The following is a 22687-nucleotide window of genomic DNA, read 5'->3' on the forward strand; positions in this document are numbered from 1 at the left end:
GAATCCATCAGTCCTGTGCCTGTTTTCCCACCTCCACCCCTCCCCGTCCGTGCCCAGGAGCTGGGTGACAGCCTGGCAGAGGTGGCACCTGTGCGCTACTCCAGCCCTCAGACTCAAGGGCCTGCAATGGAATGACACTTCAGTTTGCGCCAGAGCATCCCCAGGCCGGCAAGGGCTGGGCGGGCCACCCTGCCACAGCCCACAGCCCCACGTTGAGGCTGTCCCGTCCCCGGTCCCATTTGGACTAACTCTCTTCACAACCTTCTTTCAGTGTAGGGTCTTCCCTTCCCCCGCCCCTCCTCACCTCCAGAGCCCTGGGCCCCTCAGCTCCTTGTCCTGTTTCGTTTTGGCTCCTTTGCTCCATCCCAGAAGCACCCACTCTCTTCCAGGCCTGCAACCCACCCCAAAACATCTTCAAGTTCCTCGGGGACATAAGTCATCACATCCCTAGGTATGAAAGTTCAAGTGAGAGACTTGATTCACTGCCACTGTTTCGGGAAGGCAATAAGCGCAATGTTCCATTTTATCACGGAGGCCAGGGGTGTGAGCCACTCCGAGGAGATTTGTACCACTGTCCCCTCACCATTCCACGCCTACCGAGCGTTTGTCAGATAAAGGGTTATGTCCGCAGGTCATATGGGGGAAAATATGACCAAACGACTCCTCTCACCCTGTCCCACGGCCAGCAGCCAGACGTGGCTCTGGCAACACGGTTATGTCCAGGGCTTCCTCCAGACAGTCGCTCTCTGTCACCCATGGATAGTCAGAGCCACTGACCAGGAGGAAAACCCCAGGTTCCCCCTGATGGGACAGGACTGTCATCAAAAGCAAAAACTCCCACCATCTGCATTACTTGCTTGTGAAACCTTGCAGGTAGGTGGGTGGCTCTGTCGAGATTTTTTTTTTTTTTTGCAAATGCATCAGGGCTCCTACTGCGACCTCTGTGGTCCCTGAAGGGCCTGAGAGCCCACGTTAGGGACCACCATCTTGCACACAGCAGACACCCAGCACTCTGTCCCTTTGCTGTGGCCCGCCTTGTAGTGCACTAAATGCCCAGTCCATTTCTCCCAAGAGAATATTTAGAGAGTGTGTCTGTGTGTGAGAAGGCGAAGGAGAGGCGTCGGGGTGGGGCTGAGAGTGGAGTCGGGGAGGGCAGGGCCCTGACTTCTCACTGGAAGGGACGGAGGCGACCCTCCTGGACATGCTGTGTGTTATTCCCTCTCACGGGGAGGGCAGGTCTGCACTGGGAGGCCGTCCCTCCTCTGCTGCCTGTGTGCAGAGGGCGCTGGACGAGACCGGTGCACGTCTGTGCACCCACAAGCCCATGCATGGATCAATCACGTGTCCTCATCTTCAGCACGTTCTAAATGGCTGGGCTAAATGGCCTTGGATAGCTTGACGTCTTAGATGAGTGTGGGTCTCGGATCCTTGTCCCCAGGCCTGCCCGGGGCTAAGTGGGCCCAGCCTCCCTGCAGATCTTTGCTACCTTTGCCTCAACCTCTCCCCCTCCTCTCCAGGGCTCTGCCCAGCAGCCCTGAGCCTGACAGTGGCCCTGCTCCGGCCCCCCTGTGCTAGGTGCACAACAGCTTCCCCCCGAGCACCGGCTGTGCTGAAGCTCTGCACTGGGCTCTGCCACCGAAAAGCCTTATTGATTGTGAAGAACGCAGTGAGGCCCCATTAATGAAGTTCAGACAAGTGTTCTTAGCAGCTGGTGGGCAGCAAGGAAGGGAATGGTCAGCCTGGGCTCCTGTACTTGAACTTGCTCCCGTGGGATTTCTTCCTGCAGATGTCTTCTTCAGAAGGGACTGAACCCCCCCTGCCCCACAAGCTGGCCAAGGCCTGGCCCATGGGGGAGGTCTGGGTCCCACCACTGGCCTTACCCAGCTTTCTTTGCTGTCTCTGCTCATACCAGGTAGGAAGCCAGCACCACTGTGGTCCTGACATTGGTCCCCAGGAGCTGCTGTAAAGGGCGGGGCCCCAGAGAGCCGGATTCTCTGCTGTTGACCAGTCTGCAGTGCTTTCCATTCGTGGGTTTCTATGGGATGGGCCCCGTGTGTGACAGTGGGCATCCTATCTCTCCCTGTAGGACCGCTAGTGGTTGAGAAGGTGGTCTCCAGAGCCCTGAACTCTAGAGAAGAGCCAGGTATCCCTATCCCTTCAAACCCCTCAAGGACAACGGTGTAGACGTGAAATGCATTTAGAGCCTGATGCTTTGATGTACAGACACCTGCCCTTTAAGGCCCTGCACAAAAGTCTTTTACTCTGTGCATCCTTCACTGGCCTCTCCAGGCCCAGCAGAATCAGGCCCTCACTCCCTGCGCTCCCCACTAGTACAGCTTGGGGGCTTGCTGAGGGCCTGTCTGTGTGCCCTCCTGGACCACAAGAGCCACAGGGGAAGGATCAAGTCTAATATATCCCCGTGTCCAGTACACCCATGGTGGACACCATAAATGTTTGACTCGTGGCTTAATGATGAAGTCCATGAAATGTCCATCCTTCATCTCCAGACTGCTCCTAGGGTGAACGGCCACAGTTTTATATTTTGAATGGATAGCTTCCTTAGGAGGCATTTTAAGATATTTAAAAATCTTAACCTTTTTCAGGGGTGACATATGTGACAGACGGCATGTGAACATGTGACACGCCCCAGTCCAATGCCCGGGGGCCCAGCTGCAGCTGCCCTCTGTTCCCCGCTCCGTGGAAAGCCCGCGACTGCGAGTGAGGCTGATGCTGCCACGAGGCTGATTCCAATTTAAAATCAGAGGCAATCACTACGTTACAGGAAAAGGTCACTGCTCTTGGTAATGGAATAGAAATGAGTGTCAACTGTGACACAGCAGTTTGATGACAACGCTTTTGAATTCTGCTCTGTAAGATGAGGGTAGCAATCGGTTGCTCCTGAGGAACCAAGTCAGTGCTCTCCCTTTCTCTAGATGTGGCCGTGAGCAAAACCCCTAATACTTAGAGGGAAGCAGCAAAGACTGGGAGTCTGCGGTGGGGCCACCAACCACTAGCACTGCAAGGTGCTTGGAGGCAGGAACGGGATGGAAGGACGGATGAGATGAGCAGAAGGATGGGAGGGAGGAGGGGCAGGAGGGTGGCTGGGAGAATGGAAGGGGCCGGGGAGGATGGGTAGATGAAGAACTTCCAGAGATACAAGCCAGCGTAGGTATGACAGAGCAATTTGGGCTGCTCATTCTTCTGAACTGGAGGCTGCCCACGCCCTTGGCAGGCGGAGGTGGGAGATCAGGCTTGCTGTGCATCCTGAGCAAGCCCCGTGCTGCTGGACTTCTCTTCCCGGCAGCCAGACAAGCTCGGAGGCCAGCCTCCCTGGAGAGGGAGAGTGGAATTGATCCATTCATCACCGAGTTGAGACGCACTCTAGGCTCCATCTCCAGACCTGTCGCTGCTACTTCCCAGCCCCTCGGTCTTTGTACCCTCGTCCCAGAAGGAGAGGAGAAAGGATCTGGGACCTCAAGCAAGTGAAAGATGACTTTCCTGAGAGTGCCACCGGTTGCTAAGAAACTGGCGGGATAAGAAATGGAAACCATCAAGGCATTCCTAAAAATAACCAAATGCACTGGGGTTACTCGTGACCTGCAGCAGCTGTGTGGCACAAATCTCATTTCACACCAAGTGAAAGGGGGGCCGTTAGTTCGGCACATGCATTATTTTCACCTCTGACTAACCGGGCTGTTCTGGTGGAAGTGTCCTCTACACAGATGTTTCACAAATGCTCCCGGCCCTGCACAACCCTGCTCTCTCCTTCCCTGCCTGAGGTCCCATCGCGGTGCACCGGTGCAAGGATACCCAGCAGCCCAGTGCTGCCTCTGCCTTCTCTCTCTCTGCTGAAGAGCCACCTGACCACACAGGAGATCTTGCTCCCGGCAGCTCCGTAGTCAGAAGAATGAGCCACTGTCTATGCAGAGGGAGGTAAGAGCCTCTTTGGTGACTCAGACATAATCAGATGCAAGGACAAAAGAGTCAGCTCTCTATGTCTCTGACAGCCAAGACTGGATGCCCACCACATGGACCAGCAGGAAGGGGTGGGGAGATACCAGAGAACAGAGGGAGAGGGAAAATCCAAATGCAACTCTTTCAGCAAAACTATGTTCCTGAGATGGCCAGGATCCCACCCCCTCTCAGTTATTCCCACTGTGCAAGGGAGGGCAATTTTCCAGTATAGAGACGGAGACTGTCTGTCTGCCATGGGCAAAATGATAATGCTCATTTCGTCTAAGTCACCGAGTCAAGAACAATTTCTGATCTCTTTTACTTTTCAAAAAGGAACCAAATCTGACCTTCCATCCAGTTTTCCTATCTTTAAGCTACTTGGAAAAAAAAGAGAAAAGGGCTCTAAAATCAGGACTGCCATGTAGAGTTGTGCAGGTTGTTCACTGCACAAAGGTGCTTGGTCGAGAAAGTGAGCTGGGGCTGGCAACCAGCCTGTCACTCAACAAAGCATGTACCCTGGCGTGGGGCGACATCCCCTGGTAGGAAGGGGCACCTTCCTTAATTCACAGAGACACCATATGGTTGGCAGAGGCCCTGTCTAAAAGTATCAGAAATAGTAGAAAAGAGAATAGGGGGTCAGCTGAAATGGGGATCTACTTTCCTCTTGGACACTTAAGTCGTCTTGGGCCGATTACTCAGCCATTCTTTATGTATGTTTCTTCACCTTCATGGGCACAAAATGAGATTATAAATCCTGTTCTCTTATATTCCAGAGCTCCTGTGATGAGTAAGTAAATAAAGCTTCAGTGGGTTGTCAAGCTCAGGTGTGTGGCATATGGGGACGACGTGGCCCAGACAAGCCATGTTCTTTACCATGAGTCAGCTTTGTACCAAGACGGACCCAGCACCACAGCGCACAGGGGGCCCTCCAGTCACAGGCACACTGCGTGAGCCTGTGATCAGATCAGGGCCACGCTGGCCGAGAAAGTGCTGTAAGGCCCAGGGAATCCAGAGCTCACGGTGTGACAGTCAGGGGACTGGGACACTGAGAAGCTGTTCAGAGTGACAGTGACATCCCCACAGGACACGGGGAGAACTGCCAGATGGACGGGGCAGACGGGGACAGGCCTCCAGCCTTTCTGCGGCAAGATGTTATTCAGTCCCTTGAAGTCTTTTTCTTCTTTTCGTTTCTTTTTTCTCTCTTATTTTGGTGGGGTTTAGAGCAGGGAACTCTATGTCCTTCCTGGGCCTAGAAAGTATTTTAGTCACTCAGATCTGGGCTCTCCATGCTGGGGAGCAGAGCGCAGTGGCGACTTCTAGCCCCGTCCCATTCTTGTTCCAGCTGACGGGACTGGGCTCGCGGGGTTGTCGCAACTGCAGCATCGGGCTTTGTGCAGGACTGGTCTGCACAAATCTAGGGGGGAAGGGGACCACTGCAAACCCACAGGGAAGCTGCCTGCTGCGGCAAGGGGCCCGGCCCCGCACTCACCTCTCCACCCAGTTCTTGTAGCTGGGGATGTCCTTGGCGTAGAGCAGCTTGTTGGACGGGGAGTCCTTGCCCAGCCGGTGCTCCGACGTGGAGCAAGAGTCCATGAAGGTCTGGGCCACCACGGAGAGGCAGGCGTCGGTGATGCTGTTCTTGTGGATGTCGAACACGAACTGGGGGTTCTTGATCATGTTGACCCAAAACCTCAGGGGCAGGCTGTGTGGGGGAAAGAGGCAGATGGTCAAGGGAGATGGGGTGGGGGTGCTGTACGTTGGCCCGGAGAGTTCTCTGGAGAAAGAGAAAAGGCTGGGAACCCAGGGTTCTTACGGGCCTTCTCTATGCATCAGTTCACCTCCCGGGGAACTGAAACTGGCAAGGCTGAACAATCCATTCTGAGATACAACGCTGACGGGCACTGGAGCGGGCTCGATGCCCAGCCTGGACCGCAGGACTCACAGTCTGCCCCGAGAGCACAAAGCTTTGGGGTCCCAGGCACCCATGACGGGTACTAGAAAGTGGAGTTTCTCACTCTCTGTTCCACTGTCTGTCCCCTATGCCAGATACAAGGCATAGCCAGTCGGCAAACCTTAAAGAATAGCCTGGAACCTAGGCTTTGTATCTGATTCTCTGCCCTCCACTGTGCAACGTGGAAGAAGTCCCGCCCTTCGTCCCTGCCTGGTCACATCAGCTTGTTCCTGCGTGGTGAGGGTCTGGGGCCGAACAGTTCAGGTGGCACTGACTGATTCTCACCTCCAAGTGGGCAGGCTGACAGACCCACACTCCTGGCTCTCACCTGCCCCATTGTGTTCCCTCCTTTCCCTCCCTGTCTTCCAGGTAGCACCTACTGTATACCAGGAGCTATGCTAGCAGCTGGGGGTACCCATCCTCTGCCCTCAGGACGCCTGCATTCTGGTGGGCTCGCGGGCACACCAGACAGACACACAACCGAGTACATGCTCCGAGGACTATGGGCGCTGGGGCTGAAGGATGTGCGGGGTCCGGTGTGGGACACAGGGAGGTGGAATCAAGTCTCCCCAGACAGGAGTGTCCGGAAAGTCTTCATGGAGGGGATGACACCTGGTGGTCTGAGTTACAAAGTTAGACAGAGTGCCTAGAAATGTGGCCGAATAATATAATATAAACAATAGCCAAGACAGAGATGGGGTGACGGAAGTGTCAAGAAAACATGCGCTCTTTCATCAGAATGTTAGTGCGGCTTCCAATGACCGAGGAGTTCCCTAGCCGGAAGGGGCCTGGAGGAAGAGGGGAGGAAAGTACTGCCCATGGGGAATCAGCTAAACAAAGACAAGGAGGGGACGAAACGTGCAGTGTATCCTGGTAACCGTGAGTCACCCATCTGCTGCTAGAAAGGGTCCTGGGGCATCGGGTGAAACCTGCCCACCTGCCCCTTTTGGCTGTGCCCTGCAGCCTCTCTGATTCTGTGGCTTCCACCCAGCCCGCGGGGACGCAGGTCGGGAAGTGGGTGGCACCCAGCAAGGGATCGCTTATTTCCCTCCCTCCGCCCCCACCTCCTCGCCTCCTGCCATTTGCCCTGATGTTTTATTGTTGTTTTGCTTGCTGTTCCCACTGTTGGTAATGGTTATAATGTTCGAACACATTTGACATGCCTTTTAGAACTTAAACTCTTTGAATTACATTATTTCAATCCAAACTGAGTAAGATTTCTATATTTGTTGTCTCTCCCAGCAGCCAGCGTGTATGTACAACAAATGCTAAAATACAGTAAGACCTCATATTCAAGGCTGCCAATCAATCAACAGGTATTCATTAAGTTCCTACAAAGTGTGCCGCGCAGGCAGCATCAAGGTCTGACAATGCTGAGTGGCACTTGTTTTATCCTGGGAAACGCAGAAGCAAAAATAAAGGGATGGAACAGAGAGTCATGACACTCAGGGGAAGTCAGGGTTCCTGCAGCTGCCCAGGGGAGACCATGACAGCTGGGCTCAGAGCCCAGGATGAAGGACTCCCGGCTGCCCATCTAATGAAGCCTCCGGTCCGCATCTTCCAGTTTCCGGAAGTCCCACCCAGAAGGAGACTTGGGAGGCCGATAGTTGCTGCATGGCTGTTTCTCCCCGACACTCCCCTTCCTTCAGCCTGTTGTGCTGACAGGCAAATCAAACAGGGAAACCACAGCCGCTCCTGCCTAATGAAATATTAGCATATTATTAACATTAGTGGTGGCACTAATCTCTGGTTGATTGCAGCCACTCAGGCTAAATGAACAGGGGGTTTATTTAAAAGAGAAAAGGCAGGGGAATGTGGAGGAAGAGGGTAGGGGGAGGGAGAGTTACAACTTGGACCAGAATAAAGAAAGAATCTCCTTTCAATCAGGGACAATAAACTGCAAGTCAAGATGCAGCCCTCATGACATTGTAACTGCATCTTGCCCAGGGGGCAAGATCAGGGGCAGGGGAAGTGTGTCCTTTGGTGGGAAAACCCGAGCTAGTACCGCTGTCTACGGCCTGGCTTTCCTTCACTGGGGCTGGAGTCCTTTACGATAACATCTGACATTTGGAAGAGCTGGTGGAAAAGAAGGACACTAGGGCATCATTGGAGGTGGCCTGACCCCCGCAGAAGGGAAGGGCTGAAAACAAGTGGTTTAGATACCGTTGCAGGTGATGTACTTGTAAAGGGCTACAAGGGCACGGAGGCGTGTTTTGGAAATAGCAGCTCTCCGTCGCTGGGACCAGGATAAGGTCTGGGCAGGGCATTCCTTGTATTCTGAAGGCTGCTGACATTCAACTGGGGTGGTAAGTGAGATGACTCACTGGCAGAGAGAAGCAGATTGGAGAGGTCAGGGACATGCCCTTGGAACAGCTCTGTAGAGTCAAGCTAAAAAGATGGGCAGAATTAAATTCAACCTCACCTAGAGGTGGGCACTGCGAGAGACCGGACCTGGCAGGCTTTTCGGAGGAGGGAACAGGCTTCACTTAGTGTTGCTGTGCTCCATGGGGGAATCCAGAGTCTAAGGGTCTTGGTTCAGAAAGGGTGCAAGAACTCCACCATGCAAATCTTCTCCTGCCCAGCATTAAACAGGGAGGAAACCCTACTCTTTAATTCTATGGTCCAAAGCTCTGTTCCTGCCCGATTTTCCAATTTTAGTAGAGATGGCACTATTCTCCAGCTGAAAGAGAGGAGAAGCCAGAGCACCCTACATTAAATAACGTTCCAGTGCCACAGGCTGACTTCTGCCTCAGTCTGTATTTTGGTTTGGGACTCAGGGCTGGTCGGCAGGGCGCCTGGCTGAGCCCTGGTGCTGCGTCATTCCTGGTTGGCAGGCTCTGGGCAGCAGGCTCGTGCTGCCTGGGAAGAATGCTCTGGAGGAGAAGCGGGGACAAGGACCGCGTAAAAGCGACAGGGAGGCTACTCTGGAGCTGAAGGGATTAAATCTGGGGCAGCTGTGCCTGGGGTAGAACTCTCCAGCAGAGTCCATCTGGGCCCCACATCTTCATCAGTATTTACTGCGTCTTGGCTTTGAGTAAGTTTCCGTCACGAGAGCTGAATACTGATGTCTGACCTTGTAGTCTCAGACCGCAACACCCGTTACACACAGACGAGGGGAAAGGATGCTGTCTGCCGAAGGAGAGAGGAAGACCCTGGTGAGGCACCTAGAGTGTCAGTTAGGACTTGGAGAATCCCTTTGTCTCAAGTAGTTACGGGAGGGTCCCTTCCCCAGAGGGAGTTTGTGGAAAGAAGCCCATCACTTCTTGAGTAGAACAGAAACTCTCCTTGTTCACCTAACGAGTCCTAGGTGGGCTTCAAAACTCCACTTAAGAGTGGCTGTGAGATGCTGCCTGCTACAACCCATCCGGACACACACATCCTCTAGCATCCCATGTGACTCGTGTCCAAACAGCTGCCCTCCCATCTCTTACCCGGGACTGTCAGCCTGTGGAGGGCAGAAGCCATGCCCAATAGTCTTTGTAGCCGCAGAGTCTAGCACCGTGTCAGGCACAGGGGAGGTACCTGGACGTGAGAGGGACCTGGCTGCCACTTCGGCACGTTAGTTTTTGCTCATTTCGTTGGTTAATGTTTGTTAAGGGACTGAGAGGAAAGAAGGATGATTTGACTAGAGGGAGCGGGGGCGGAAGTGAGCACAGAAGGCGGTAGCCCAGAGACCCTGCACACAGCCCCCGCCGCGAAGGTGGACCCCGGCCCCCTCCCTCCCTCTAAGGCCTGAGCCCTGCCCGAGCCCCCGGGCCCTGGGCCGGCCTGTCCACGCGCACCCTCTGCTCGCCGCTCGCTCACCAGTTGCTCTTCCAGGTGTGGCGGACGTGCGGGTCGTGGATGCCGTGCTTGTCCGCCTGCTCGTCCAGGAAGTCGAACATGTACTTGATGGCCAGTGGCAGGGCAGAGCCGCGGTGCGCCGTGCTGAAGATGGTCTCGAAGAGGTCGTCCACGAACTTCTGCAGCGTGCCCTGGGCGGGAGGCGCAGGCTCAGACCCCGGGCGCCGGCCCGCCTGCCCAGCCTGCCCTCCCGGCCCACCCCGTGAGCTCCGAGGATGGTTTGAAGATCGGCCTCCCAGACTGGGGAGGGGAGGGCGGTGCAGAGCCCCCAGCAGGCCTGCCTGCGTGCAATCGGGTAAGTGCGTGAGTTAAATCTGCCCCCTCGCCCTGCCCGCTGGCCTCTGTCTCTGACAGCTTTACGTTCCCTCTGCACGTGGAGAACAGATGTAACACTGATGACTGGGCCTGAGGAAGGAAGCCTGCCGCTGCCAACACCACGCTTTGGTTTAACGCCCTTTGGCGGTGTTACTTTAGCACTTTTCACAAATGCTAATGGACAACTCCCTCGGTCAGCGCAGACAAACACAACCTGCTGGTTCTGTGGAGGCATCACTCGCGCCACCGGCTGATGAACACTTGCTCCCCGGGCTGGGCGGAGAGCAGAGCCCAGGCCAGCCTCAGGAGGGAGGGACTAACTGCAGGCACAAGATGTCCCCAGACCCAGGCTGAGAAGCGGTGTCTGGAAAGTCACCCAGAGCCCCGATTTCCATCACTAGAGATTCTATACGACACTAGAGATTGTGCCGACTGTGGAGAGACAGTCATCCTTCCATCAGGCATGGCAGAAGGACACGGACAGATGTGGCGTGGGTCCCTATCTGAGCAAGGGCATCGGCAGGGATGGGATCCAGCCTCCAACTGGACGCCAGCACTGACGTCTGGGTGGGGTCTGTGGAAGCACTGGGTTGAGAAGGATTCTGAGGTTCTGTGCTGGGAGAGAGGTGTGGCTGATCAGCAGTGCTTGTGTGAGTGGATGTCGGGGACACTAGCACAGGTGCTAGGTATTTGCCCGTTCTGGCATTTCTGTGAGGTGATGAAGTCCCACCCCCAGACCCACATGTGCCTGCCCCTGTCTGAAGTCCCGTACCTTAGTGGCCAGCAGTCGGGTCAGGTAGATTTCAGACACCATCTTGCTCCCCCGGTCTCCCTCCTTCTGGTCCCCATGCTCGTGGTTCTTCACCAGGTGCCACATCTTGACTCCGCTCTCCAGGTCGGGGGTGATCATGGGTGTGCGTGAGCGGAGGCTGTCGGGACTGCCCGTGTACCGGATCATGTTTTCTGCCAACGCAATGACCCCATGTGGGTGAGGCCACCCAGCCTTCCAGCTCACTACTTATACACACATCCCTGGCTCCAGCCAGACCAGCTACTGCCCGTTCCTTCCTGCATTTGCAGGCGCTGTCACCTTGCCGCCTCAGTTCAGTCCATTCCTGGAACGGGGATGCCCTTCCCACCACCTCCAGGAAACTCTCTGTGGCTACTTCACCCACTCGGATTCCCGTCCCTCCTGTACCTGCATCTCTCCAGCCCTTACTCAGTTCGTAGAAATATAAGCTCGTCCTTCTTTACACTCTGCCTTGTAAGAGCTCTCGGGATGTGTTCTGTGTAGCCAATTAAGTACAAACAAAAGAGCAGGGAGCCTGTCTCCCCTAATGACGGTGGACCCGGCTGAGCAATGGCCTTGTCACCTGCGTTCCTTCATCCTCCCCACCTCTCCTGGGCCACTTATTTGCTGAAAAGTGAGGTGTGTTGAGACGAATGAGTGTAGATCAGAAAAAGCAGAGGGAGGTCCCACTGTGTGCGGGCACCGTTCCATGCCGTCTTCTATTTATTGTCCAGAACGACCCCACGAAGCTGGTAGTTTCTTCAATCCCTGTTGTGCTGGTAAGAAAGCACGCTGGGCTTCCAACATCCATCACCCTTTCCCCCACCCCGAGGAGAAGAGACCTGGGTCTGAACCTTCCCTCAACTGCTTCGTAATGGGCGACCTTTACACGTCATTTAGCCTCTGTGCGTCTAAGTTATAATTTGCTAATCTGCATAATGGGGGGAAATAATAATTATTTAATTCACTGATTATTATGAACCTGATGTTTCAATAATGAGCATCACAAATGTGAAAGCATCTTATAGACTGTAGAGCGCTCATGAAGGTTAGACTTTCTTCTCGTTTCCTGCATCAGAGCCCCTGTGCGGAACCAGGAGCCTCCTCTCAGGTCCAGCGTTCCTCTCCGATGGCCAGGCTGCTTGACTCCCCCCGCCCCTCCCCACTCCCCATCCCAGGCGTCCACTGCCTTGCAGCAGCGGGGCCATCGTGACAACAGCTGCTCAGGGCATCCTCTCCTCCCCAGGACAATTCAACAAACTCACCGTATTTACTGGCTGAGGTCCTGGAGACTGTGGAGTTGTTCACTGCGTTGTAGGCGGTCACCTGCTTGGACACTAAAGCCACCACAGAGCCATCTGGCACCTACGGGGTAAAGGCAAGTAAGGGCCTGGGCAAAGAGACTCTGCCACCCCAGGAAATGAGGACAGTGTGGTCCTCGGGGGCAATCAGTGCCTCAACAGAGAGCCAGGGGACCTGGGGGGCTGTCGGCTTTCCTTTGATGAAACAAGACAGCTCTGAATGTGGAATTGGTCTGTGTTGGGGCTCAGGCTTGGAGCGACCCTGCCAAGAGTTCAGGAGTATCCTCTGTCCTTGTGCCTCCCTGGGAGGGCACCCACACTTAAACTCCAGGGATCATTCAAAAAAGGGCTTCTCCTTAGGGTCTCTGCCTCTGCCCTGCAGGAGGCACACATCCTGTCTCCACAGAGGTCAGTTTTCCCTGGGTCACTAAGGGAACTCAAAGTGCTGGTGAAGAAGCAGATTCAGGGCTCGGTCACAGCCTCAGGGCAACCCTGTTATTCAAGGACCGAGACCCCCAGGGGCCCAGGGAGCGAGTCCCTCCCCCTTTCACGGTCACCTCACCTGGTAATGGGCCAGGGTGTTCAGTCTCTTCCAGTCGTTCTCAATCTTGGTGGTGATGTCTTCATCCTGCAGGATCATCCTCGCCCCACTGCCTTGTCGCCACTCTGCAGGGACAGCAGTTGCATCTCAGAGAAGCCCTTGGCCCATCCCATGGGGATCCTGAGGCCCCCTGCACAGGCACCTACACGGCCCCATCTCAGGGGTGCATCCACATACAGGTGCTAGCAGACACTCCCAGAGGAGGTGGGGGAAGCTCTCAGCACAAGGGGGGCCCTGAAGTTCAGTTCTGGTTCTCATCGCAACAAACTGTGTGACAGAAGTGGGAGTCACATCGCCTGTCCTAGCCTGCCCACCTGTTTCCGGTGAGTGGCCACATAGAAAGCAGTCAGTGCTAATTAGCTGAATGAACAAGGCACTTAAGAAAGCGCTAAGCAAATACAAGGTGGCGTCATCACTGCCATGCCTGGGAGCTGGTCTGTGTCTCCTCTGCTTGATCATAAGGGCGTGGAGTTCATGAGACCAAGGCTGCAGATTCAGTCACTGTGCACCCTATCCCTGTTCCAGGGGTGTGTCTTGCACCTGAAATTGGCAGGTGGGCCACCCTTGGCAGAGAGACTGAGTAAAAGTGTGTGGAGAGACCAGCAAAACCTCATGCCCCAGAACAGCCCTGTCCACGCAAAGCTGATGTGGATAACAGCATCTTGCTGATCTATCCAACACCTAATTACCTGATGCCGCAGGTATACGCTTACACCCCACGTTCTCCCCTTGGGCCCAGACACCTACAATACGCAGGCTCGCTGATGGTTCCCACATGGGGAAACCGGGCTGTTTCTCATCCACCAAATCCTCATCGTCACACATTGTACAAATCACACGGAGATGGAGACACGCACATTTCTGCCTTGAAATGTTTGCAAGTGGAGACCCAGGTGCACGCCAGACACACTCCAGCTCTCGTGCCCGGGCACAGCCACATCCACACACGCACACACGCGAAAGGAAAACCGGCGTTTCAAATTCAAACGCAACATGCGTTCCTGTCAGGAAGCCAGGAATCTGGCTTCCAGGCAGCCACGACCTCAGTCAACGTATTACAGATGCTGAAACTTCTGAGATGGGCAAGAGCACCGGGCTTCTGCAGAGCGTGGCTGGGTGCTGGGAGCAGTTACCCGCAGTCCTTGCCTGACTTCGCCTGGGAGTTTCCCTCTGGCCCACAGACACGTATTTCGGATTCCTTCCCCCTGCTCATCCTCGTGTCAAAGCTGAGCTGGGGGCCCACGACTGATTCCTCCCTGCCCTGTGCACTGGGCATGGCCACTACTACAGGTGAAAATCAGGCCCAGAAAGGAAGCCACCTGCCCTCAGGGGGGTGGCTAACATCCACGTCTCTGCCCCCAGCTCCGGGGCTTGTCTGCTGCCTGGGCTAGTGCTTCTGGTAGCATCGGGCTGTCCCAGGAATGAAAACATAAGGACGCGCGTGTTCGCTGCAGCGGAGGGGCCTTGAGAGGTCTCTGGGGACCACCCGTCACTTAGTGCTGTTGATGGCCCGGCTGGAAATGATCCTGGAGGTCAGGCCTTGGGGCAGGTAGGGAGGTAGACGACAGGTGAGATGCTCTCCTGGGGCACCTGGTCAGCAGTGTTCTGTTTGTTGTGGGTTTTTTTTTTGTTTTCGATTTTATGTAGGCACCTACGAATGTCTGTTTTTGACGTGGCTGGTGCAAAATAAGCGGAATATCTCCCCGCTGGTCAGGCACTGGGTATGCAGTGCAGCAGACGCTGGTGAAGACCAGCCTGGGATGGCGCCACAGCAGCCACGTGCCTTGTCCCCGTCCCACAGCGGGTCCTGAAAGATAAAGCCTCTTGGCTCTCCCCTGCTGGCCTGGCGAATGGTGCCAGGGCCATGGCTGTTGGGGGGTACAGTAGAGACAGCTTGGGGGCACAGAAGGCAGTCCTGTGCTCTGCATGCCCCGATGGGAGCCAGAGGAGAAGCAGGGAACGGGCTCTGGACACCAAGCCTACTGGCCAGGCCCAAGGGAGAAGGGAGTCGCCTTCAGTGAAGGGTGCATGGGGCTGGTTAGGATTAGATGGAGGAGGTACCAGCTGAAGGCCAGCTTTCTGGTTTAGCAGCCGCCCTGGCACCCTTGCTGATGGCATTGTAGCACCTCTCAGGAGGAATCTAACAAGCCACACAGCCTGGTGGCCTGAACCACCTGTCGTTACACCTGGTGACTCATTCTGGAGCCAGATATAGGAATTCCTGGTTACACAACTGCCCTGAAGTTGTGCAGTGCGCAGCCTGTGCAGCCAGACTCAGCAGCCCTGGCTCAGAATCATGTCCAGTAGTTATGTAAGCAAATGAAAGTCAGTCTGCCTCTCTGCCCTGGACAGAAAAAAGTAGGGCAGAGTGTGGCCATGCTTCCCCCAGGGCAGTCAAGGAATGCTGGCTTGTCCTTGGGAGTATAAAAATGCTGCTGCTAGATGTCCACCAACAGGGCCAGCCCAGCACCCGGGATGCAGCAAGTACTTCGACGCATATTTATTAAATGAATGATACATAAGTGAATGAGTGAATGAATGAAGGAAGGAGAAGGGTGAGTGAGGAATGGTGGCTTATTTTCCAAGCAGTGTAAGGACTTTCTGCCTGTGTGCTGGTGCTCCGCGGTGGGCAGGCCGCAAGCGGCAGTGAGAGGTGAGCTGTGAGCCACTGTGTCAGAACCTGGGACAAAGGAAGGTCTGAACTCCAGAGGCACAACTCGGCATGTCCACTGCCAGCTCTCTGAAGTTATCACTCATTCTTCCAATTTGAAAGCTGGGAAATTAAAGAAACAGGCTGGGAAGACAGATATGGAGGTCGCCATCCACAGGTCACTGTGCACTCTCCTCACCAACTGAGTTCTCTTCCGTGGCCCCTGAGCGGGCTCCTCCTTTGGGCAGAGCACTGGACTTGGCACTCGGATACAAAGATACATCAGAGGAGTCCCTGCGTTCCGGGAGTTCTTGGCAGGGAAGGCAGATGTGGGCACAACTCAGAGCTCCGTGGCACAGCACCCACCATGTCCGTGAGTCACCCAAGGGCCGGGAGCATCAGGGAGGGACAGTGATGGCTGGACTGGAACCTGGGCTGTGGCCACACTGTGATGCTGGCAGGTAGCTGCCTCCCTTCCACTTCATACTTTGAGCTCCAGGAATCCAAGAGGGCCACAACACTTAACCTTCCACAAAATCAAACTGTGCTGATGGGGTGGTCGCCTGCCTACCCCACCGGCTGAACCTCGTGGGCAGCGGTGATGTGCAGTGGGCAGCAGGACGGTCAGCACTCAGTAACACGTTCAGGGACTGTAAGAGGCTTCCTGGTGTCCCAGTCCTACAGCCCTTTCAGCCCAGGCCCTGCCTCCAAAGTGGTGCCAGCGGGCAGCAGGGAGGCAGCAACTGTTGACTTTTTTGGCAACTATCTCAAGAAGTCAAGAACATTCCTCCAAATTCCAATATGAGGATAGTGAACTGGAGTCAAGGAGAACGCTTAGCCCTGTTTTTAGATTTCTCAAGCCTGTTATCTTTGTTACTTCTTCTACAAGAAAATTGCTATGTGCTTTTTTTTTTTTTTGAAATACCAGAAAAGTAAAAAAGTGAAATTCAATGTCCCATCCCCAAACAAGTCCTGATGAATGAAAGTCCAGAGAGATGGGAGCCGGGTGTTGGGAGCACCATCCCCGGGACGTGCAGGAAAGAGGCAAGGCCACGGGCAGCCTGCCCAGCTGACCCAGAAGGGGAAAGTGTGGATGCAGCATCTGGGCAGGGATGCCCCAGCGCCGAGTGGTTTAAGGGAGCTGGTGCAGAAACGCATCCCCAAACCTCGCTCTTCGCTGCCCAGGGCCCTTAACCTCACCTGTGGCCTGAACACACTTCATGTCCATGTTACCTGCTCTCCTTCTTTTCCTGACCCCCAATCCAGACCAGCCAGGGCCTCTGTTTCCCCCAGACTCATCATGGGATGTCTCAAGACAAACACCAGAACAGCGGGGCGGGCTGGGCTCTCGGGAGCGCCCTTGTGTTAACTCATGACTTCTCTTGACAGAGGTATGAGCCGTGGAGCTCAGCCTGGGACCGGGAAAGGTCAAGGTCGAAGGCCAAAGCTACTAGCTTCTCTCTGTCCCAGGAGCAGTCCAGCCCCCACACTGCACGGCTGGCTTTATGAACCCTCATCCCTACTTAGCAGTAAAGAACCCCAAGAGCAGGTTGGACCAGCTGAGGGCGAGGCAGGCCTGCCACCTTCGGATCTGGTGCCCTTGGCGGTGTGTGCGGCTCTCAGGTCAGGAGGCCCCCCCGAGCACAGGCACATCTAATTTTGTGCTCTGGGTATGCTGCATATTCAACATATGCTTAGTTTTAATGCCAGTAATGCAAACCAGCAGAACCCAGGTCTCCTCATCCCAAGTTCAGCGTTCTCATCACCAGATAGGCGCCTTCTGTCTTGCCTATAAAAACAGCACTAAAAATGTCTCTCTTTTGTGTCCACCCTTTGTTACACACTGAGGTGACCCCATTAGAATGGCCAAGGGGCAATGTGACAGCTTGGCCAGTGGCCAGCATCCTCCAGGTGAATGCCAGCCTCCTCGACACAGTGAGAGACTGGAAAATGCTTCAAGACACCAAATGACCTGAGGTACTGAGCTTGGTGACAGCCCCAGGGAAACGTGGGACAGTGACCTCAGCATGCCTGCAGCCACCATGTTGAAAATCCAGACCCAGAAAGACACAGAGCTCCACTGTCACTCATTCAAAACCGTTTCCCGAGTGCCCACAGTGGTGCCAGGCACTGTGCCAGCGGGACATCAGGCAGCTAAACAAGGAAACTTAGCAAAACAAAAGCCCTGGCCCCTGCAGGGCTCTCTCTGTGGAAGGTGTGCGAGAGAACAAAGGATCATGGGCCCAGCTGATGGAGCCAGAGGACAGAGAGGGCAAGGAGGGCGGGGGGGGGGGGGGAGGGGGAAGGGCAGGTTCTGGTTCCAAGGGGCTACTTCTGTGACACTTCTAGGGATCCGTGAGGATGAGTCCTTGGGGGAGACAGTGGGAGGGAGAGGTTGGAGAGACACACACAAGTTGGGAACTGAGTTAAGAAAGGTCTGGAATACCATGTTTAGGCATTTGGGGTTGGGCTGAGAACACCGAGACTGGGTGGATGAGAAGAGGAGGAGGAGCCCTGACAAAGACCACTGCCCTTGCCATGGCAGAAAGGGAGGGCCTGGCCTACGGCAGTGGGGATGGAGGTGTAGATTTACAGATCGGGATGGGCTGGATGGTGCTTGGAGATTCTCAGGGAAGAGGAGGTGGGAGCATCATGGTGTGCCCCAAAGTTTGAGAGAAGGTGTCTGGGAGAACAGTTGAGAAGCTGGGGCATAGAAGAGGGAGGGAGTTCATCTGCAGACCAACCCTGGAAGAAACACTAGCACCCAGCACATTGCGGGCCCGGCTCCTGGAGGGTCCCCTACCCACCAGCAGGTGCCACACTAGGAGGCAAACCCTCCCTGGGGAACACGACCCCTCACTAGCTCTGGCCTCCGGAGTGGGTGCACAGGCACACATATGTGAGCATGCATACACACGCACACACATACACGCTCACACAAGTTCCTCATGTTATCGCAAGCGGGGACTCTTAAGGTTTTTCAACAACCGCCCCTCATCCATGCACCCCACTTCCCCAGTCCAGTCTTTCTGTCAGCATCTCTCAGACCCATCCCAGGAAGCTTTAGGAGGGGCTGACTTGGAGGGGTGAGGGAGGAAGGAGGTGCCCACCAGGCTGTGAGAACTGAATGAGTCAACCCTCCTGATCCACGAGGTGCCCACTGCCCAGCCAGCTGCCTGCCCCCCAACCCCCAGCCCAGGCCACCTTTCCTCCCCGCGGGGCTCCGAGCAGGTTCCCACCAGCAGCACACGCCAGCCTGTGTGGGGCCCACTCTACTTCTCAAACCGGGGTCCCGAGCAGAGGGCTGGAGGAGGAGATATGACTCTACCGCTGCACACCTGTCCACAGTGAGCCCCAAGGAGACACCTGGTGGAGAGCCAGACACCCTCGGCACCTAGCCGCTCCCAAGCGTGGAATCAGCGGCAGAGAAGTGCAGGGAGAAGCCAGGACAGAATCAGTGTCACAGCAAACAAGGTCAGGAAATTGACTTGGGAGAGGGAGGGAGGACCATCTAAATAGGATTTTTTTTTAAAGGGATAATTTCATTGTGAGAGCAAGTTCTAAAATACAAAATAATTGAACTAGGAGATGCGGTGTTTAAAGGAGAAATTCCTAAATAGAACTGTGCTGTCTGCTTTTAAGGTGCTAGGTCTTTGCAAACTGTAAAGTGCGGTACACTGGCTTGTTGTCGCTATTCGGAGGTGTCTGGAGAGCTAAAGGAAGAGGCGGGCTGCATTCTGCCACTCGATTTAAGAGAGGTGAGCTAGAGCTTAGTGGATATTCTTGAATACAGAACGCAATGTGGTGTGCGGTGTCAAAGAAGAGTTAAAGAGGCAGAGGGTGGGCAGTGGGAAGGAGGAGAGGTGACCCAGGCATTCATATGCAAGGCACTGGGGGGGAATTGCTGGTTCTGACCCCTCCCTTGCAGCTCTGGCCCCACAGCCCAGTGCCCTGCTCCAAGCACAAAGGACAGACACACTCACAATCCAATTTGTTACACTCCCACCTTCCAGGGAGAGAGGGAGGTGAAATAAAAAAGAAATAAAATCCCATTATCTTTATCTGCCTTCCCATCAGGTGCAGCGGAAAATGCAAACTGGGGCGACAGCTGCTGTGAACTCTTTATATTTCACTTGGAAGATAGTGTATCTTTTTATTGCATACAGGAATTACTTATTTGAAAAAATATACCCTTTCAGTGCGACCTGAACAGCAAGACGGGGCGGGGGTTGGGGGTGGGGGTGGAGGGCGGAGTTCTGGGGGCTATTGATGGAGCAGTCTAGTTAAACTGGAGGAATCTCTAGAGGTCATGGCCTGCGGAGGTGCCTGCGTGGGAAGAGAATGGGTGTTCTCTCCACAGTCTTGCTGTGTGACCAGGGCCCAAGCACTGTGCCTCTCTGAGCTGCAGAGTCTCCTTCTGTGCTGTGGAACACAATGGCATCCATTATTTCCTCTGGGGACTGAAGGGAAGAGACAGTCCCTTGGCTCAGAAAGAGGAGTGTTCAGCCTTCTGCTACTGCACAAAGAAGTGAGGAACTCCTAGTCACGTTGGCCCCCCTGTGCCTTACGATACGTTGGTTGAAGAGTTTGGTGGTGGGTGGAAAGAGACATCGACTTGGCGCGGACAGCCTCACGTACAGCAGAGCGAGGAGCCCCCGGCACCCTGCTTTGAAAGCTCCCGAGGCCCACCTGTCCCGGCACAGTCCCCAACTCCTGCCCTGTGATATCTTTCCTTCCCTAGACTGCAACAGACTGAAATAATGTAAGGCAGGTTTGTGTCCTTCACTTTGGTTCCTGCAGTGGTCAGTATTTATGTGTCAGCTTGTATGGGCCACAGCACCCAGAGAGGTAGCCAAAAATGATTCTGGATAAGGGTTTTTCTGGATGAGATTACTGTTTAAATCAGTGGACTTTGAGTGAAGCCAATTACCCCCTATGATGTAGGTGGGCCTCATCTAATTAGGTGAAGGCCTGCGTAGAAGAGAAGATTGACCTCCCCTGAGCAAGAGGAAGTTTGGCAGCAGATGCCTTTGGATTTGAACTGCAACATGGCTCCTCCCTGGGTCTCCAGCCTCCTGGCTTACCCTGCAGATTTTAGACTTGCCAGCCTCCACGCTAGAGACTGTTTATGTTCCCCAATTCGTATGTTGAAATCCTAACCCCCACTGTGATGGCACTGAGAGGTGGGGGTGGGGCCTTTGGAGGCTGATTAGGTCATGAGGGTGGAGCCCTCATGAATGGGATTCGTGTCCCTATAAAAAGGACCCCAGAGCTCTCTTGCCCTCCTTCCACCCTGTGTGGTCCCAGCACATAGAGGGTCATCTGTGAACCAAGAAGTGGGACCTCGCCAGACACTGAATCTGCCTGCACCTTGATCGTGGACTTCTCAGCCTCCAGAACTGTGAGAAATGAATTTCTGTTGTTTATCAGCCAGTCTCTGGTATTCTGCCATGGCAGCCCAGACAGACTCCTGGTCCATTATTCATTAAGTCTTCCATGACTGCCTGAGCTAATTCCTTCTGATAAATCTTTCTATGTATAAACAAATCCTACTGGTTCAGTTTTTCTGGAAAATCCTGATGACTACTGTTCCCCATCTTGGTTTTCCAGTGCCTGGAAAAGCTGGGGAAGGGGTGGAGGGGGAGGAATGGGAAAGCTTCAGTCCGAGGAGCAATGAATAGAAGTGTTGAGAGTGAGGGGCCAGGCCAGGCCAGGCGCCACAGTGACGATGAAAGGCAGATGGAGGAGGCTGAGGTGGCTTTACTGGAGACAATTACAGAGGTGGCTTAAAATGTCTGTGCTGCCTTCTGGGCTGGCCTGGGACAGATGCCTTGCCTTGCCAGGGGCTGGGCATCAGGAGGGGGAGGCAGTCTTTGCCCAATGCCCTCAGCTATGGGAGGAAGAGGAAGAGGGGCATGAAGCCCAGGGTGGGTGCTTGGCTGTCTCGTCTCTGTGCAAGGAATGTGACCAGAGCCCTCTCCACGCCTGTGCGCTATGCTCCCCTTTGGTATAGATTAATTTTTGATAATTATCACACCTTAATATTTGTAAATTGCTTTTAGGCTTTCAAAGCCCTTTCACCTACACGATGGGGAAAAAGGCGCCTTGCCTCTCTCTCCCCTTGGGGGCCACGTGGCTGAGTTGAATCAAATCTGGTGGAAGATGCATCTGGGTCTCTGAGGAGGCCCCGATTTCCTCGTTATGTGATCTGGCTTTGGCAGAAAGAGGACCAGAGCCATGGGGCAGCTCCAGACCCTGCACCTAGTAGAAAAGAAGGAAATTCCTCAAAAGTGCACCCACAGTGGGAAGCCTTCGTGAAAAGCTCAGCGTGATCCCCCTCGCAAGGGGATGGGGCCCTGGGGCTCCAACTGCCTCCTTTCTTTTATCCTCCCTGCTGGGTGGCCTTATTCCTCCAGGGTGGCCCCTGCATCTTCCCCAGTGGCTCTTGTGATGGGAAAGTAGGTCCTTTGCTCTCTTGGGACCCGACAAGCATGTGTCACTGGAGGCCCGTCCCGTCCTAGGAAGCAGGCCTTCCCCTGGCCTGAGCGGCCTCTGGCTTGAGAGGGTGGTGACTCTTGGGTGGGTCGTGGTGGCCACGCTGCCCTCAGGCTTCCTTTACTCATGGCGGTCAGCAGGATGTGGCCGTGGCTGCTGGGAGTGCTGCTGCTTCCATGCCGAATGCTCTCTGTCCTTTCATGAACCATCTGTTTTGCTGGGCACACACCCAGAAAATCTTCTAAAGTTAATAAGCAGCCCCTTCCGCTCTCAAGCTCTGGGTGTGTGGATTCCAGGTGGGGAGGGCTGGGCCTGAGTGGCATCCACCAGCCATGACATGGTCTGGCTCGTCCCCCCGTCCCCAAGTACCAGAAGCACGCAGCAGCCATATGCACCCGCACACAGGAGCTCTTTCCGTGTTCTGGCACAACCTTTCCAAAGTCCCCTTCCAGCATGAAGACACAGGTTCTTCTAACAGCTCCTCCTCTTGGCCCCACGACGCCGAGGTTCTCCTCCCACCCATTTTGCAGATAAAGACTTTGAGAAGTCAGGGGTGGACCCTGCCATGGTTCCCGCAGATCAACAAAAGGCATGGTGAGAGCTAGCTGGGTACGCTGGTGAACTCAACTCTCCGTGCAAGACCCATTACGGAGCAGCTCGCTGAATTGTTTGGGGGTGGGGCACACAGGGGTCTTCCTTTCTGGTAACCGTTTTCTCTCCCACTGGTTCCTAACAGACCCCTTTGCTTCAACAGTCTAGGACTTTCATGGCAGCAAAATCACCTGCA

The 22687-nt window shown here is 54.7% G+C and overlaps 1 protein-coding gene and 2 long non-coding RNA genes across 5 annotated transcripts in view; 2 read left to right on the forward strand and 1 right to left on the reverse strand.

Annotated features, from left to right (window-relative positions):
• Positions 1–2787, forward strand: part of LOC116664806 — a 93054-nt gene extending 90267 nt beyond the window's left edge. Inside the window, exon 3 of the long non-coding RNA XR_004321266.1 lies at positions 2604–2787. This is a non-coding gene — a long non-coding RNA (uncharacterized LOC116664806). The remainder of the gene's footprint in view (positions 1–2603) is intronic.
• The window catches only part of PLXNA4 (plexin A4), a 565211-nt gene that overhangs the window by 10672 nt on the left and 531852 nt on the right, over positions 1–22687 (reverse strand). For all 3 annotated transcript variants that reach the window (XM_032483354.1, XM_032483355.1, XM_014561902.2), the window contains 5 exons: positions 12717–12820; positions 12119–12218; positions 10836–11026; positions 9710–9879; positions 5444–5656 (listed from right to left, as the gene is read on the reverse strand). In XM_032483354.1, the coding sequence (XP_032339245.1) occupies positions 5444–5656; positions 9710–9879; positions 10836–11026; positions 12119–12218; positions 12717–12820 (778 nt within the window). The remainder of the gene's footprint in view (positions 1–5443; positions 5657–9709; positions 9880–10835; positions 11027–12118; positions 12219–12716; positions 12821–22687) is intronic.
• LOC116664805 lies at positions 13949–19616 on the forward strand. Its single transcript, XR_004321265.1, has 4 exons — positions 13949–17382; positions 18754–18879; positions 19048–19163; positions 19483–19616. It is a non-coding gene; the product is annotated as an uncharacterized LOC116664805 (long non-coding RNA).

The sequence above is a fragment of the Camelus ferus genome, chromosome 7, assembly GCF_009834535.1.
Source record: "Camelus ferus isolate YT-003-E chromosome 7, BCGSAC_Cfer_1.0, whole genome shotgun sequence".
Lineage (NCBI taxonomy): Eukaryota > Metazoa > Chordata > Mammalia > Artiodactyla > Camelidae > Camelus > Camelus ferus.